Genomic DNA, 18,549 nt, shown 5'->3' on the forward strand with positions numbered 1-18,549 from the left:
ATTTTGTTGGCACCATACTACATGTCTTCACAGACAGATTTAACAGTAAATCATTGTGGAGCTTAAAGGACAACACAGGTATTATTACATATTTTTGTTATTGTCAAAAAATGCCATGAAAAGAAAAAAAACCAACAATGTGTTAGACCGTCTCTCGCTACTTTCTAGAGCTTCAACAATTAATCGATTACTCGATCAAAAATGTTAATATTGGCAGCTATTTTGATAATTGATTAATTGTTTCAGTCATCTTTAAAACAAAAATGCCAAACATTTTCGAAAACCAACAGCTTTTGAAAATAATTACTAGGGCTGCAACCAATTTGATTAATCATTTGGTCTATCCGGTGTTCCTTTTATTTATTTATTTTTTTATTACTCAACAGTGAAAAATTTCAGAATTTCTCAGAGGGCCACGGTGATGTCTTTAATTTGCTTGTTTTGTCTGATAAACAATCTTAAAGGTCAAGATTTTGAATTTACTTTAATATATGACAAAGAAAAGCAGCAAACTGTCCTATTTGAGAAGCTGGAACCAGAGAATTTTTAGCCTTTTGTGCTTGAAAAATGACTAAAACAACAAATCCAATATCAAAATAGTTGCCAGTTAATCGACTAATCGTTACAGCTTTAAAAATGACCTAAAAGAGCTGGATCCAGTAGAAAATTTTGTGCGCCAATGAGCATTTTCAATATATGGGATCGACCCAACCTACGTAAAATACAGAACCCATGTTCATGGTGATGGAGGAACATGTCCCCCACTTCAACAGTTTGGCTCAGTGGTGTGTTTTAATAGTTTCTGGACAACAATGGAGCTCTATAGGACAGAGAAATAAGATACATCAGGCTTCGGAGACACAGACAATACCTGTTAGTAGGATCCATTTACTGTTGGTTTTGGGCTTTTCATGGGATTTGTTGACAACAAGTGAAGTCATTTTTATTTACGTAGCCCTATTACACCAATCACAAATTTTCCTCAAGGGGCTTTACAATCTCTACGGCAAACAACACCCTCCGTCATTAGACCTCTGTTCAGATGAGGATATACCCCCCCAAAAAAATGGAAGAAATGTCAGGGAGAGCAACAGAGAGGGGATCTCTCTTTGAGGCAGGCATTGGACCACCAGAGCAAAATTACAGGGTGGACAACAGAATGACAAAATTGTAGATGGATTGTAAACATGTATGAAGAATAAGGATCAAGGGGGATGTTGAGCAACTGCCAGGTGCCAAAACATGGCGTATCACCAGCCTTATCCCTTTAACTGATGCCTACCGTATACAAACTGCCCCGGGCAGTGTAAGCATCGGACCTAAAATGTTTAATTAAGAAAGTCAGAAATTTTCCAGACGTAAAAGGTCCTGGCCCCGTGTGAAAACAACAAACCCCTCTGTGCCAGCCATTCAGCAGAATACAGTTTTGTTGTGCCTCGGACTAAACGTTGTCACATGACACTATGCAGCCACGCTGATCGCAGTCATGCTCCTCCAGCTTGGTTGCCATGGTTACTTAAAGCTTGCTCGGGCAAAATCCTCTTGGGTACCGAAGAGTTACGTGTGGTTCATGTGGAAACTGAAAAAAGCGACGCTCTTAACAACAAATGACAGACAGAGGAGGAGGAGGTACTGTTAAATAGATGATTTCTTTATTAAAAGACATTATAGTATGACATTCGCTGATGAGCTGGAATGATATTGCTTCAGTAGCTTACAGTACGGAACCCAGCCCATATAGCCTGTGGTACAGTATAACATTACAATCTGACACCGGTGTGCCATCGAACACACAAAATCCACGAGCCTCTTCAGTCTCACGCTGATAATTTACTGTCAAATCCACTGAAAATAGTTAAAAGAAACTATGTACACACATTCCACAATGGAGCGTATAGCAGAAATGGATGGATTCTAACATTCGCCAGATGACAGACACGACCGAGCAACACACAGGAGTGAAGGGGAAGAGACAGAGACAGGCTGAGTATAGGACATGCAGCGGGGACGGACTGAGGCAGGGTAAAGCCAGGTTTCGGTGGGCTGAGGAGTGGTTTGGGAGCAGAGCCATAGATACTGTTTGGCCATGCCGAGGCGGGGAAACTGGCGGCCATCTTTGTTCCGCTACAACAGCCTACCGTTTCTGCATCCTTCATTAATCTTTGCATCCGTTTTATAGCCAGATTTGAATTTTACCCTTAAAAACCCTTGGGATGCATCTGAAAAACACTTAAGCCCAATGCAGTATTCTGGGGCTCTGGTTGGGTTTAGCCAGACAGCTGCGTATAATATATCTAGATTATATTATAGAGAAGTACACTGTGCAGGGAGGGGTGATTAGATAAGTAGTAGTAATAAACGAGGCAATGACATAGATATTTATCATATCTATGGGCACAGAGCAGGGTGTTTGTGCATGTGTGTGTGCCCAGAGCGTTGTGCTCAGAGGTCAGGGAACGGTGTCTACTTGAACTGCTTGATGAGCGGGGGCACCTTGATGTCCTGGCCTCTTTCCAGTCTCTTCTCACACTCAATCAGGTAGTTGACGCCATCAACCACTGTCTGCACCAACTGGACCTGCGGGAGGGGACAAATGGCATCGTTATACTTTTTCCCACATTTTCCACAGAATGTAAATAATGTTTGACACAAACGCTAAGACGTGTGAGAATATTTCGTTATGTATCCAACGACATCTTCTAGCCCTAATTAAATGGAAACTCAATAAATTTTCATACATTAAAAGGTCAGTATAGTAGTCATGGGGAGTACTACTCAGCCTGTGAAAGCAATTGTATAATGCTTTATAATGTCTTCTGGGCACTGAAGGGCTTTGTCAAAGCGGAGAAAATAACCCTGATTGTGTTATTAGGTTTATCTCGACATGGGCTTGAAGAATTTATAACAGAAAGCCTATGTTACAAACTAGAGTTGTCGATTTTAAAAGACACGGACGTTTACGAGATAAGAAGGGTCGAACAAAAACATCGGTTGAAATGTGGGATCTAGCATTTGACCCATATTAGGGATTAAAGTCCGGATATCTCAGCCACTGCTACTTACATTTTTATCATTCATTTTTTAATCTGTTTTTTTTTTTTTTTTTTGTCCCTTTGATATGAAGCTGCGGCCAGTAGCCTGTCAGCTTGGCTTAGAATAAAGACATAAATAGTGAATTGTTGTTTTCACACTTTGGTTTTGCACAAATTAAACAAAAAAGCGATATAACATATTAATCAGAGAGCTTTAGAGGTGCTGTTAGGGGGATTTTGCTACCTTTGGACAGGGCCAGGTTAGCTGCTTCCAGTCTTTATGCTAAGCTAAGCTAACCAGCTGCTGGCTCCAGCTACATATTTAGTGTACAGACGTCAGAGTGGCCTCAGTCTTCTCGTCTAACTCTTGGCAAAAAAAAAAAAAAATCCCCAAAAACTGAATAAGCGTATTTGCCAAAATATCGAACTTTTACTTTAAGGGTACAGATAGCAGCACCTTCTCCAAATATGACAACTGTAAAAAAATAAAAAGACAGAGAGCAACCTGCATTCGTGACATCCACGAACCCCTCACAACCGATCTACGCACATGACAGACACTATCAAATATAAACACAAGCAGTCCGCACTCATAACAGAGGTGCGAGAGAAGCTCCGACTAGAGGCCTATAACCTTTTCAAGGAAGGCCTCCTTCCAACTGTAGTCAAAAATACAGCCCCTCATCAAACAACAATAATATCTGGCGTCTTAGTGGTTAGGGCTAAACACTACAGTTACAGTTGCACAGTTTGAACACAGAAAGCATAACACAGGACTTTTTGTACTTTCTCACCGATGAAGAAATGATCTTCTTGACAGGATCTGACATGGAAAGCTATCTATATACGTAAACACTATTCGGATTACGCGACAGGGACTTAGTTTGACAAAATACAGGTCTATCGTTCTACTTTTGAGATCCAGATTGACAAATGAATTCGATTTACGGTGAATATTTTAGATTCAAGTGTAAAACTTCCTTTACTCAAGCTATCATCATGAAAAGTTGCATGCTACGACAATATTGTCCTTCAGCACTTTTCTCAATGCGTCCGCAGTTCCCTCATCCCTCCATCTCTTAACTCATGGACCCCACACTGAGAACGCTCCTCTCCTGAGTGCTCATCAGTCTAGATGACGGAGGACCAAAAAGCACAGTGCAGCCCGCGCTCTCCAAAAGACTTACAAGAGACGTGGAAGTTGGGGGCAGACAGTGTTATGTAACTGTAAGAACACTCACAACAACAGATAACGGCTCCATTGTACTGTATGACTCTGTCACATAGGCGAGACAGCATGACATAACAAAGACAAACTACATGTACAGCCTTGTCTCCTCTCCTCTCACTGTTTTTAAAGGGAGCTTTTGTATGACGAAACTAACAACTCTCTTACAGTTTAGTACCATAAATAAGTTGGTTGCTGTCCAATTAATTTGGTAATGAGTTACTTGTCCTTCAAATGCTACATTGATAAAACTATGATGCCATGATTACTAATATATATAACATTTGTTTCCTGAGGGGAGATTTATGCAGAAAGAATCCGGAACGCCCTGTTTATAACAGATCCGTCACACCTGAGAGACAAGCACGTACAGGTCTTTCGGCTGAGAAAGAACTCCAGGTGAGGAGTTTGACGGGGAAAACTTTGCTCCGTCGACGACAGGCAGACAATAACTCACAACCCTTCATCGTCACCCAGCCCCCATCTCTGTGCACTTCTGCCAAGGTTTCCGTACCTCAGACTGTCCCAGGCGGTCCAGGTTGGAGATGTCGAACACACCACCCACAGCAGCGGTGTCTACACCGCCTGTGCCCCGCTTCTGCAGACGCAGGTTTTCCAGGATCTTACTCAAGCGGGGATCCTTGGAAGTGGGGGAGAGGAGTTATTCAGGACACTTTCAATGCAATTTGATTACCATTTTACTCATAAAAGTTCTGAAAATGTTATTAAGCAATATAAACTGTTGCACAACATTCCCACTACATTTAGTAAAACAGATGCAATGAAAAGAAAACCCGTTTTTCATTTTGTAATAGCCACACACAGTACAAGTATAGGGGTTCACATCAATGTGGGTGCATACTTGTCTCATTCTCATCTTTTTTGGAGAAAATACCAAATAATGCAGATTGAGAAGACAAAAATAGACAAGATTAGACAAGACAGACTTTTGTTCTATCAATATGTTACACAACAGAATAGTCACACAAAAGACCCCACATCATCCACTGACGTATACGTATCAAATGATCTTCATTCTATTACAACCGTTTTGTTACCTTGCTCAGCAGGGGCAGTTTGACGTGGACCCCAGCCCTGAGCCCCGTGCCCAGGTTGGAGGGGCAGGTGAGGATGTAACCGAGCCTCTCGTTCCACATGAACTCCCAGCCCCTCTCCTGGATCAGACGCTCCACCTTAGAGGGAGAGAATCAGTCACGACACAGTGAGCGTGTGCTTCGTTCACACAGCAATCTTTGACCTCTGCTACGTCTGACGGGTGTGTGCGTAGCTGTTGATCTGTCATTTCTCAGAGCTGACAAGTGAAGAACCGAGAGTTGTCGACTTGAAATAAACTTTGGTGGGAGAGGACTGACACAAACACTGGCATAGTGTTGGAGTTAAATCGATGTTAAAATAGCACTGAATTGTGCCGTTCAGAGTTGTTACGCCCTCAGTGTGCAACTGTGCAATACCAGATGTTGCCTCACTTGTCTTCTGCTCCTTCCCTAACGGGGAGCTGGGACTGCTTGGATAAATAATTTATGTTTGCATGGCCATGTTTGGACAGTGTGTCTTTTTGTGCCTCTGTCTACACACTTTATTTTCGTGGTATGGCAGAGACTAGTGTAAGCAGTTTCTTTGCTTCTGCGAGCATTCATCATCGGCTTTGAGACCGCATTCATTCCCTCCCCTCGGGCGGATGAAATCCTACAGACATCTGATGGCAGCAGGATGGATATGTCTGCTACAGCTGCAGCCTCCGACTTGAAAATGCTGTGTCCAAGTGCACAATGGCCCACTAGGATCCAGTGCCTTGGTCAAATCGGGTACAACTGACACAAGACTGCTGTAAATCAACCGCAAGCACCCACAAGCATATGTGCTTCTGTGCACGTCAGACTGCTCGGGTGTAATACAGAATACTCCTTGTTTATGTGTGACATACCTGAGATGCATTGGAAATCTGAAGACAATTAAAGTTCATTCTACTCCTTCTCAACCCAAACCGTCCTCCATCTCTCATCACACACACATACAAACACAGTCTTGCCTCCTTCAGGCCTCTGCAGAACCTCTCAAAGACTCTCTTCATGTTGCCTCCCTTCTCCATGGAGATGACCCTGGTGTGATCCTCCTCATTGACCCAGATCAGGAACGTCTTCTCGTTGTTGTGCCTGCGCACAGGGAAGTTACACCGAGTTAAACGGTATCGATCCCCGTCATTCAAGGTTATTTGTACTCTGCACTGGCCCCAACGTGGCTAGCAAGGAGCAGTGGAAAGACACAGTGTAGCACCCAGGTTAGGGCTAATTTATTCTGATGCATTGACCTTTACTGGTCACAGAACACAGAGGCGTTATTCCTTTACTTTCCAGACCTTGTGGACAAGTTTTTTCTTTAACCTTATCAACAATTCAGTATATTTACTTACTGCAAATATGAATATATGGTAGTCATATATACAGTAAATCAATATTTTAATCTATTTTTCCAGACAGAATCAATACAGATGTGGTATTTTGGAGGCCCATAGTGAGGAAGCGTGTAGGATAAGAAGAGGTCAGCGATGGGTTTTCTCTGTTAAGGGAGCCATACGATATTGGTGAGTAGAGTGAGGGCCCATTAACCATCAGTGACTGAGGATAATGCTTGTTACTGCCACGGGGCATTGACTCCTCTGTTTCTCAGAGTGGTCTGCAAGGCTGCACTGTGTTTATAAGGCCTGGCAATATGGTATTGATTTACGACATATTTTAAAGAAACTAGACACCTTACAAAACAGATAACAGAAAGCAAAATCTGTTGGATGGAGACCTCACAACTCACGAGGAACAGTTTGTCAACAATAGAGAAAACAAGCTTACAGTTCTCGGAATTTCTGGCAAGGTACAAGAAAGGCATCTGACATTTTTATTTCTAAAAATAATTTAAAGACCACAAAATATGATGTGAAGTGTGAATCTATAGGTGGTGATATCTGTAGGTTTGTCCATGCATAGATGTCCAAATTTAGAAATCTCAACAACTGGATTGGATGGATCAGTTTTTACAGACATTCCTGGTCTTCAGAGTATGAATCCTGATGACAAATCCCAAAATGGAAAAAAAAAAAATCACTTGTCCCATGCTTAAGCTCTATAACTGTTAATTGATCAGACAAATCCCATTGAGATTAAGATCTCATTTTCAAGGAAACCCCTGAGTACATACAAATGTACTTAGGAAAAACAAAACAGCTGACAAGGTTCATAAAAAGAAATGACCAAATTCCCATTCATTTCACTGTTAATATTCATGGCCTGTAGTATATTAATCATTTAGATTTTGGTCACCTTCTGACCTTCCCTCAAGTGCCACAGTAGGGCTAAAATTTCCACTTGTAAATAATATCGTTCAAAATCTGAGAAGCAAAGCGCAGTGACATTTGCTGAAATCTTTCAGGCTCTTCAGAGGAGCTTCCCAGCACCAATCTCAGGGCAAACCGTTCAATTTTTTCACGTGACATTTAAGATTTTAAAGTGCACAAAGCCACTGTCAGCCATTACAGAAACATTTTGTCCATACTGACCTCCTTAATATTGTTAGAGTTTTAATAAGGTAACGGATAGATTGTTGAGGCAGCAGCTTGGGGAGAGATGTTGGAAAAAGCAGACAGAGAGGAAATGAGGGGAGAGATAAAGCGAAAAAGGAATTAGAAGAAAAATAGAGCAGCAGTAAAGGATATTTGAACAACAGGGAAAAAGAACATGAGAGAGGAGCGAAACAAAAAAGTTACAGTAGAAGGGTGGCGGGATGATAAGCAAAAATGAGAGAAAGTGGAGCATGACATATGGATAGTGGAAAAAAAAATGAAAGGAAAGAGGGAGAGAGAGCCAGAGAAAGAGAAAGCTGCCAGTGGAACTGAAAGAAGAGATGATGGAGGATGAAGTGAAGGTGAATTATTAAGGAGAGGCGAGGAGAGGTTGGCTGATACGACTGGCAGACGGAGAGAGGAGGGAGGCTGGTGATTGATTTTTGCTGGCTGACGCTCAACGCTGAGGGAGCATTGTCCGCATTGCTGATACACCTCCACCGCAGGTAGGCAACCAGAAATTAAAATGGCTGCGGAAACCATGCCAGGGAAGAAATTAATAGGAAAGTGCATAAGATGAATTTAAAAGTAAAGATCCGGGGGCATTTTTAAATATTTTATGTGCTGAACTGTTAAAAATGAAAACGAAACAATTAAGCAAAGAAAGATCGGCCCGATTTGGGGCAGAGGGATGCTATTAGTTACCTAATTTTTTTTTTTTTTAGCAACCGAGGAAAATTTTCACACAAAACCTATTGGATCTGACTAAATGTTAATTTGTCAAATTGAAAGGAAAATCCATGTCCACCCCAGAAATCTAATAGAATTGGGCAACGAATACCCTCAAGAAACCCAGAGAAACCAACCTACAAGTTGTCTCTGAAATATATAAAACACATTTGAATTATAAGAATGGACTAAAAGACAGTCTTGTAGACAGTCTACATTTCTAAATTAATTAATGATAATCTAAATATAGGTTCATTTCTTTTTTTCTATAAGTGACTAACGGATTAATCCCATCAAATAAATTCCTGACTGTACAGGATATGTGAGGAGTTTGGTTTATCCTTTTATTAAATCATTAGAAATCATTAGAAATCAGAAAAAACTATAATATCCTACAAGAATACCTCTGGATCCTTGACATAAATGTTCTATCAAGAGATCACCGTGTAATTCTCTTCAACAACGTTTTCCACTTGCTCTGTTAAGTCTATTACCACTAAAATATTGAATATTGTCCTTCCTATTGTTTTTAACATCTCCTTAAAGACTGACAAGTCCCATTAATATCCCAAATGGTCATTCTTTCAGGAAGTAAGGAATTTCCGTACCTCTCTTAACCATCCTGTTATCTCACCTTTACCAAAGAAAAACAACCTACAGTACATCCATTTGTTATTAATAGTTACAGAGCAATCTCCAACACTACCTTCCTTTGTTAAATATCCCCCCAAAAATGTTTAGGGTCAGTAAAGTAGTTATTTTTTGATCAACAGTGTATCGGTTTTTAAGTCAGGATTTATAGCGAACAAATCCGTTACATTAAGTTCAACACTGATTCAAAATTAGTTTTTATTATAGTTTTGCTTGACGTCACTGCTGTCGACACTTTGGCAATGTTGATCATTTGATTCAAAGACTTCAAGACTCAGCTTCCTCACAGGATAGATGCTTCTACGTTTATATTATGAGATTTAAATCTATTGAAACAAAGAATTTTACAGGAGTTCAACAAGGGTCAATCCTTGGACCTTTGCCTTTTCATTTGTACATGCTCCCGCCTAGCAACATTAAAAGATAATGCAATTTATGTTATCATGCATATGCTGATGACACATATACAGTATTTCCCTGTCCTCTGGTGATCTAAATCCAATAACCAAACTAAACTATAATAAATTATACTTACAAGATCAATTAATGTTGTTAGTTATTTTGGATGCTGATCAGGATGCTGATCTAAACTAAATGTCCAAATAACATTACTAGGGCAGCAATTAACTTGAATAAATATATCCAAGAATTTATATGTAAAAGTGATTCTGACAAACTAGTTCATGTACCCATCGCAGAATGCTCTTGCATTCACACAGAATTACCAATAGAAACAACAGAATGGCTCTATACACAAGATTTTTCATGACGTTTTCTATGCAAGTGAATTATTGCTGAAAACCTAAAGCCTACTGTGTAATGTAATCTAAAGCCTTACTCGTAATTTACTGCACTACTATATGCAGATAATATTCCCTGCCTTGTGTTACCTACCTTACAGTAAATAAAACAAAAAAACAAATCTTTTACCATCAGGTGCTTTAACTTACCAAATACCACGGGCATCTGGCCAGTCACGAGCCATGCCTGCACACGTCAGGAGGGGCGATACAGGCTTGTCAAACAGGAAGTGGTCCTATTGTAAATACAGAGAACCAAAGGTTTTTTTTTACACTCAAAGTCCCAACAATGGCTATGACTGAAGTGGTGAAAACTTAGCTTGGACAGTATTGTCACAAGGACACAGAAACGAAAGTGTGAGACTTGAGAATTCAATAATCAGCGCAATCTTTCTCATTGTGGGTAGGAGGAAAATGCCATGCCAGGCACAGCCCACAGCCGTTTCTGATTTCATGTGATGAATTTTTCTGCTCCTTGTTCTTTTTTTTTTCTTCTGCTAGGACTTGAAGGAAAAGTGTAACCACATCCTCAGAAGGCTAAACATGTTTTATCCGAAGTGGTCTACATTATCATGACTGCAAATGTTTTCTTTATAAATAACCTCATTTGGAATTAAAGCTGTCCTCTAGGCATTACTACCGCTTCGCAGGTTGTTGCCATGTGCGTTTACAGTTCCCAAATGAGTCTAGAAGGTCCACTGACAGTTTACGTGTATCCACTACTAATACTGTTTTAAATGGACTGGTTATAAGATGGGTATGTGTAGTTTAGACAGTTGTTATGTTACATAGTTTGAGGTTATGAAACAGTAAACAGCTCTGGTGTTTCACTAGAATTTTAGCTCTGAATGTGACTTAATGTGTCCTTTAACGCAAACAGACTCTGTGAAAACATTCTGTTTCCATAAAAACTAAAACCAAGCTCTGGGTCATCCAAGGCAAAACACCTACGGTTGGAATATTAGTCATTATAGCCGTCACTGATATGATGCATTAGCCTGATTTTTTCTTGCATTAGCACTGTACGCAGTGTGTGAATTCTGTGAGTTGCTTTAATAAACAGAGTCTCTGTCTTTCCTTTTTTCAAAACTGCAGAAAATTCTTTCTTGTGAAATTTAAAAATTTGAATTTGGGAAATGACCAAAACACTGCTAACCCCTCCCTTTTCCCAAACAATTCTGTCGGTGAAAAGAAAAAAAAACAAACAAACATCCCCGCATCCCTCACATCAATGAGCTGTTGCTGCTCCTTGTCTGTCATCTGGGTGAGGCTGTAGTATCTCCCAGCCAGGTCCTCCTTCAGGCCGGCGAGGGCATCCACCACCACCCTCTCCACCTCCCTGCGCTCTGCCCGGGTGCAGGCGGGGGGCAGGCTCAGCCCCCGGATACTGCGGCCCGTCCTCACCCTGGAGGACAGCACGTAGCGCTCGTCAAATTGGCCCGAGTGGATCTGAAACAAAGACACGTAGGGAAATATTTCTCTATATAAATATCTACAGTACATCTCAGCACTGATTTGAGCCTGGGTTATAAAAATATGAGCTTGCATGCTGACCTTAAAACATACACATCTAGAGTAAAACAAGTAGCGCTTCTTCTGTTGGACGTATGTTGTTTTCAAATCGCTGCAGCATGACACCAGCCCGCTGAGTGAAACGGTCTTCCTGACAAGAAGAAGCTCTGTGTTGTCAGCGCGAGCGTTACCTTGCTGGCGTCCAGGTCGGTGGGGTGCTTCATGACGCGGGGGTCGTAGCCGTTGTGCCTCTCTTTAATGACAGGGTCCAGCAGGTCTGCAAATACCTTGAAACGGACCCAGATTTTAAGAACATAAAAAGGATTTTAAATGAAAAAGACTTTTTGTGCATTAATAATTTGTGTGCTAGAATCTGGACAAAACATGTGACATCTGACATTGTCCACGTCCACACAGGCAGGGGATGTTTCCGGACCACGAGACTGCACCAAACCAAAACTATTATTATACTGGATATTACATATTATTATACATTACAAACTCAAACCGCAGGCATCAACGACTTCTATCTCGGTTCAAAAAAGATGTTTTACAGAGGTTTTCTTGGGGAAATGCTCTTGATCAGCCAGAGGCCTGCTCTCTTTCCTTGGTTCAGTGTTTTCCTCAGCAGGGTATTTACAGGCACTATGACTTAACTGAACTCTTATGACACTGCTTCACTATCGCTTTTCTACAGGCCACATCTGATATACAGCATATCGAAAGTTTAAACAATTTTCTTCAGCCGTTTACCTTCAATCTGCATCTTTTCGATTGGTATAGTTTTAGCAGGACAATGAAGAAGCAGATACAAGAAACCGAAATAAATAATAATGGCCCATTAGAAATGACTGTGACTTTGTGTCCAAAATTAATTCTGAAGCATAATATTCTTTAGAGTGGTCTGGAGGCTAGCCTATGTTACTACACAGTCCAGCCTATAAATCTGTACGTTTCTTAGCTGCATTATCACGGTTCGTTTTACCACAATGTGGGTCACCACTCCCTGCTCTTCTGTCTACTCAGCAACGCATTACCCATGTGACCACAATGGAGGGAAACGCCCACACATGCGATAGGAGTGATGGTGAATCATCTATCGCATTACATTTACGAGGCGCCGTGTGGGAAACGTTTCGCGAGACTTCTGCATACAGAAGTCAGATATCAGTCAACTTACTACCCCCGAAAAAGAAAAACTGTATCGATATCTTTACAGAGTCACAAACTTTTATCTCATTAAAAATGACCTGTAATGTGCTCAGACGCATTTAGGAGTGATACAACCTTGAGTCAGAGATTGAAAATGACACACCCTTGACTAAGCCTTGACCTGCGTCCGCAGCCTTAACACTCACGACGACTGGTACTTGCAATTCGTCGTTAATTAAAAAAAATACACACTGACTACCCGAAGAAATCAAGACATTTTTGTGGCCTCAATGAAGTAGGCAATTAAAATGGAAATGCACTTAGATCCTCACTATAGATAGACAATGAAACATCCCAAAAGAGGGGCCCTAGCCTAAAACTCTCCCTCTCCTATGCCGTCATACTCCTTCTTCTGAAACAGGACAAGGAGGAGTGGTTACTAAGTTCCCTGAAGTTGTCGTAATCGTAGAAAAGAATAATTTCTCAATAATTTCTGATGGGTTTCTATCCATGTTGAAATCGTCTTGAAAGGTCAAAGGAAGTTGAGTTGGGGCTGAAGTGCGACTTGCAATTTCTTAAGTTAATGCCACTTTCCAGTACTTTCAATAACTATGCAATTTCCTGCATTTTCCCTCCCTTTTTCTGTGAATTTGGACTTTATCGATGTTGTCCTTGTCACTGCAAACTGCAGCTGGAGTCAGCACCTTCTCTTCACCCAACAGCCGGGAGCTTACGTGTGTGTGTGTGTGTGTGTTTTCGTGCCTTTGAAAAGGTACAATGATGTCTGACCTCGTAAGTCTCCTCGTCTCCCGCCACCATGCCAACGGTCTTGATGAAGGGGTGCCCCGGGTTGTCCACGCCTGTCTGGATGGCCTGGTCCAGCGTGTAGCCGTTGGGAGTGGCCTTATCGCACAGCCTGGCATAGATGGCCGGTGTCAGGTTACTGGCCATGCAGTTGTTGTGTTTGCGCAGGTCAGGGTACTCCGCACTGTGCAAATAGAGACGCGAGATAACATACTGCTGCACTGACCTGGGAGAGATCCCTTCGGCGGTTTGGGCAAAGGTCTACGATGAGGCTGTGCCCTTGGAGCGTGTCCGGAGTGAGTGACGCACCCGAGGACACTTCCGCAGGGCATGTAACACAAGTAGCTGGGGATTAAACCCACGGCATCCTGGTTATCAGACACCCTGCTGCAAAAGACGCCCACTAATTTAGACACAGGTGACACAGGACGCACAGGGACATAAGGCTGGTACTACCGGGCATATTGGCACTGTGAAAAATATGAAAATGCCATGTGATATACATTGAACCCAGCTGACTACAATCGATATTTAAATCTCCATTAATTTAACGCTTATGGAGAAGAAAGCCTTTAGATTTATGTCATTTCAGTAAAATTGTGCTGCTGAATTAACTAAAGACTAATTCACCTCTATCTTCAAATGAGTTATTTAAGCCTCCACAGAGGCTGGTATGGAGAAACAAAAAGGGGACTGCTGTCCAAGACCGGCTTTTATCCAAACAATATACTTGGAATGTCAAAAGACTCAAAAGTGCAGGAGCAGCACAGCACTAAGTAGCTTATGGGTTTCCGCTTCCTGCTGTCTACCCGAAGATAAGGAAGGCCAAGACACTTAGATATAAAGTAATGCGGTAACTGTAACTCAGCCGAGCTCCGCTGGGGACAATTTGGGTGTGCGGTGCGTAAACATCACCGACAAACGTCTGTTTTTGCTTTGGTCTCTTTCAATTTCCACCAGTGCACGGAGCGAGCGTGGCTCCTCGCCTCATTTCTATCCCTCTCCTTGTCCATTACGCAACGGCACAAGTTCCCCCTTTTTTTCGTTCAGAAAAATCATTAGCGTTATCAGGTCCAGCACACCGTCCGCTATCACCAAGTTGTTGTTTTTTTTGCTGCATTAGACCCCACCAGTAGAGAGATGACTGGATGTTTTCAGAGCCAGGGGGGGGGGGGAACAGGCGGCCGCACGCACGCACGAAACGCGGTGCCAGTGGGCAGGCGAAGTGCGCCGGTCGGATTCAGATTTGGGTGTCACCCAAAACAACATGTGCAGGGTGTATTATATGCATTGGCCTCCTGTTTTCTTGGTGATTTCTACGAGCTGCCTGTTCGGGCTGCCGAGGGAGGCTGCGTGGTCGCTGGTGACCTGTCGTGCGCAGGGCGAGTCTCTCGCTAAACGATTATTCGAATCGATATCGCCGTCACTGATATCAGTAAAAAAAAGAAAAAGTAAAGCTGCATCGGGGGCCCTAACCAGTGGTGGACAGTAACTGATTACATTCATTCGAGCCCTGCACTGAAGTGCAGGTTTTTGAGGTTCGTGTTCTTTACTGGTAACTTTTCGTCCTGAGGGAAATGTTGTGCTTTTTACGCCACTGCATGTATCTGATAACTTCCCTCACCAGTTACTCTACAGAGTTATAGGTTAAGATAAGACTTTATGGATCCTTTATTGATAACTGGATTATAGTACCATAGTATCATGTACATTATTCTGAAATGGGCCACTCTGCGTACTGAGTACTTTTCCTTTTTAGTACATTCTGACGCTAAAACATTTGTACTTAAGTAAAAATATGGTTGCGGGACTTTTACTTGGTATGGCCACGTCTACTTTAAGATCCTAGAGATGCCAGTACGTCTTCCACCACTGGCACTAATCCTAAATACATTATCTCAGGCTACCTGATATTAGTGCTTTTATTGCATGATTAGTTTATGACTATTCCCCTCCCCACCGTCCCACCAGTATAACCATAAAGTCAAGTTTATCGACCTTCAGTCATCGAAACCTCCTGGCGCTGGTGACTGGCTGTATAAAGTCGGGCGTATCCCACTGGCAGGAGTCAGGGCGTGTTTCCCCTCGGAGATTACGTCTGCTCTGTTGCATCAACAAGGCAGCCGGCTGTCTTGCCTACCCCGGGCACCGGAGCACAAGTCGGGCGGGCCGAGGGGGGGGGGGGCTGGGAGCGAGCGCCACGCTGACCTCGGATGCCGGCGACGCCCGGCGAGTAGCAGGTTACTCGTTTGTGTCCGGGTTTCGCACCCGGGCGGCGGGCGGGCAGGCGCGTTAGGATGCGCGCGGGCGTGCCGCGGGACACGTACGCACCTCGGCGCCTCATACCGCAGCACACTTTCTTGCACACTGTGGCTGCGCGCGCTCAGGTTATGGCGCAAAGCCAACAACCTTTTTCTGGTTCATTCCACGAGAAAATTCAAACATCAAACATGACATAATATCTCCATCTATGATTTTTTGTTTTATTCGTTTACTCTTGTCCTTTAAATTTTGGTTGCTGTGATTCAAATAAAAAAGACGCACGTACACACACACACACACACACACACACACACACACACACACACACACACATTTCACACAGTTGCTCCCTGCCTAAAAAAAAAAAATCACCAGTCCTTCACACCTGCAATCTCATAGTGGACAGGAGGCGTAGAGCAATCACGTGTCTTTTTCCTACACCATAAGGCTTTTTAAAGCCATTTTGTGCTTTAGGATTTAGTTCATCTCCGGTGGCATCCGATGTTAATATGCCTCCCTGTGAGGACCGGCACCGAAATGATCACGGGCGGCACATTTCCTAATTCCAAGGTTATTTAGGCTGCAAGGTAAAGATGCCCCCTTAGGGAAAAAACCACGCATTTAGCGTGCGGGGTTAGTTTGATGTTTCGCAGCAATTTCGCATCGAACTGCACATAAACCGAGACGTTAAACAAAAACCGAAGGACGTGACATTGTCGCCAAGCGGCGCTTCTTCTTCCCCCTCGACGTGCTTCACGACGGCGTGTAACGCGTTCGTGAAGCCGTGTAACGGGCACGCGGGGCCGGCCGGGCGTGGGTGGGGGTAACGTTACCTGGCGGGGTAACTCCTGCGGACGGGCACCCCGGCGCTGACATGGTCCCGGTGGAGCAGAAATCCCGCCGCTACGGAGCCTCCCACCAACGACAGGATCCCGACGTTTCGTCTGGAGGACAGGATCCTGGAGAAGCTGCTTGCCATGCTCGGTTTTTCTTCGTGCGTTACAAAAACACAAAAACTAAAAAAAAAAACCAAACCGTCTTATTTCCACGCTCGCAGGAGGGGAGGGAGGGACAGGTGGATGGGAGCGCCAGGGGGGGATGAAGTGGCTCTGGTGGAATGATACCGCGGTCACCGGTTTAACCGGAGCGGTGTCAAGAGGGAGGGAGGGAGAGAGGACGAGACCGGAAGAGTGCCTCGAGCTTCAAAATAAAAGCGCACGCTTCCACCGGCCTCCCGAAGCGTTCAACGAGTTCTGGTTGTGTGCGCAAAGGTCCGTGGGCAGATTACACATTTTATCGATCGTGGGAGGGGGGGGGGATTGAACCCAACCCCTTTCAAAAGACAGACAAGAAAAAAAAAAAAGAAGACGTTATTGCAATGGAAAAATTTGGGGAATATAAATAAATAAATAGGGGGATGGGGTTAACCAATTGTGGAAAGTGCAAATGTTTGTATTCATGGTGGACTTTGAGGTTTGGATCATTGTCCTTTTGCGGAAGCCAGCCTCCTTTCAGTGTCACTTTGACTGACTGCAGGAGGTCTGTATCCAGAATTGACTGATATTTCGTGGAAACCATTCCTCCCTCTGTTTCCTGTGCCACCGTCTGCCACACGACCTCAGTGCATAATATTTCCAGCCCCATGCCACCCCACAGTTGGCAAAGGGCGGTGACTAAGCATTGACTCAGTGCCCAAACATTTGCACATGTCACAAATTGGACATTAGTTGAGTTTTTAACCAAGAATTTACCCCTAATCCTATTTGTGAATTAAATTGTAACATAAGAGCTTAAATGGAGATCACTTGTGCGTAATAAGGGTGTGACAAGGGATCATGGGACAAATAAACTTGTATCTGTGAGCTCCGACAGCTGGTCAGCTGAATATCTCTCAGAAGACAGTGTGGTCATGCTTAAAGCAACGGGAAAGAAGATGTAGTGGGTGTCAGTGCGCCTCAGGCAGGCCTTCCTCAACCACTGAATGTCCACGCGTGGAGGGCGGCAGCGAGGGAGGCCACCCGGAGGCCTGGGGCACCAACATCCACACAGCATGAACCTGGTGTTGGCGGGGAAAAAAACAAAACAAAAAACAACAAAAAACTAACCAACATAATGTAAAATAGTTTAACTCGCTCCACCTCGACCAGCTGCAACATTAAAATGTTTACACTTAAATGCATCAGTAATAAAAAAAACTGTAATATAATAGTAACAACAAAACTATATCCTGACTATAATAACACTAAAAGGGGCCATTCTGTCCACATTTAAGTACTTTTACTTTTCATTCTGTAACTTTATTTTGCTTATAATAGTTTCATACTTTTACTTAAACAAAAGACTGGACGCAGGGTTTTTACATGTAATGGCCTCATCTTACATTGTGCAATCGCCACTTCTATTCAACTAAAGAGTATTTGAGGATCTTCCGTCACCGACCTATAGCTTTGTGTTGTGTATGCCAACAATGATCACGAGACTTCCCCTTAAAAGTGTCGAGGCAGAAGTGATCATCGTAAAGTGAAACCATTGTCAGTCACCTGTTTAACCTGCTTCAGAAATGTGATTTGGATCAGAGCCCACGAAGGGCTGGGAATTTGTCTAAACCATACAAAGATTGTGTAACACGCCACTTTGTAAAGTACACCGCACCCAAAAAGCAGAGTTGTTTACATTTTTTTTTCATGAACAAATAAGGACTTGGTTTTGAGACCGGAGGAGGCATCGAAAACAGGTCGCTTAAACTGTATCTAAACTTTATATCCTTAAGTGCAGTGACTGTGGAAGTAGTCATAAATTCCTTTAACC

The 18,549-nt window shown here is 42.9% G+C and overlaps 1 protein-coding gene across 1 annotated transcript; it reads right to left on the reverse strand.

The window, feature by feature from the left end:
* Positions 1 to 1,615: 1,615 nt before the first annotated feature.
* On the reverse strand, positions 1,616 to 16,942 carry LOC120792868 (creatine kinase U-type, mitochondrial). The gene is made up of 9 exons (XM_040132251.1): positions 16,575 to 16,942; positions 13,465 to 13,663; positions 11,715 to 11,810; positions 11,239 to 11,460; positions 10,162 to 10,247; positions 6,311 to 6,434; positions 5,319 to 5,453; positions 4,775 to 4,900; positions 1,616 to 2,577 (listed from the first exon to the last, which is right to left on the reverse strand). The coding sequence occupies exons 1-9, from the start codon at positions 16,718 to 16,720 to the stop codon at positions 2,464 to 2,466; spliced, it is 1,248 nt and encodes a 415-aa protein (XP_039988185.1). The 5' UTR covers positions 16,721 to 16,942; the 3' UTR covers positions 1,616 to 2,463.
* Positions 16,943 to 18,549: the final 1,607 nt, after the last annotated feature.

This window comes from Xiphias gladius, chromosome 8 (assembly GCF_016859285.1).
Source record: "Xiphias gladius isolate SHS-SW01 ecotype Sanya breed wild chromosome 8, ASM1685928v1, whole genome shotgun sequence".
Classification (NCBI taxonomy): domain Eukaryota; kingdom Metazoa; phylum Chordata; class Actinopteri; order Istiophoriformes; family Xiphiidae; genus Xiphias; species Xiphias gladius.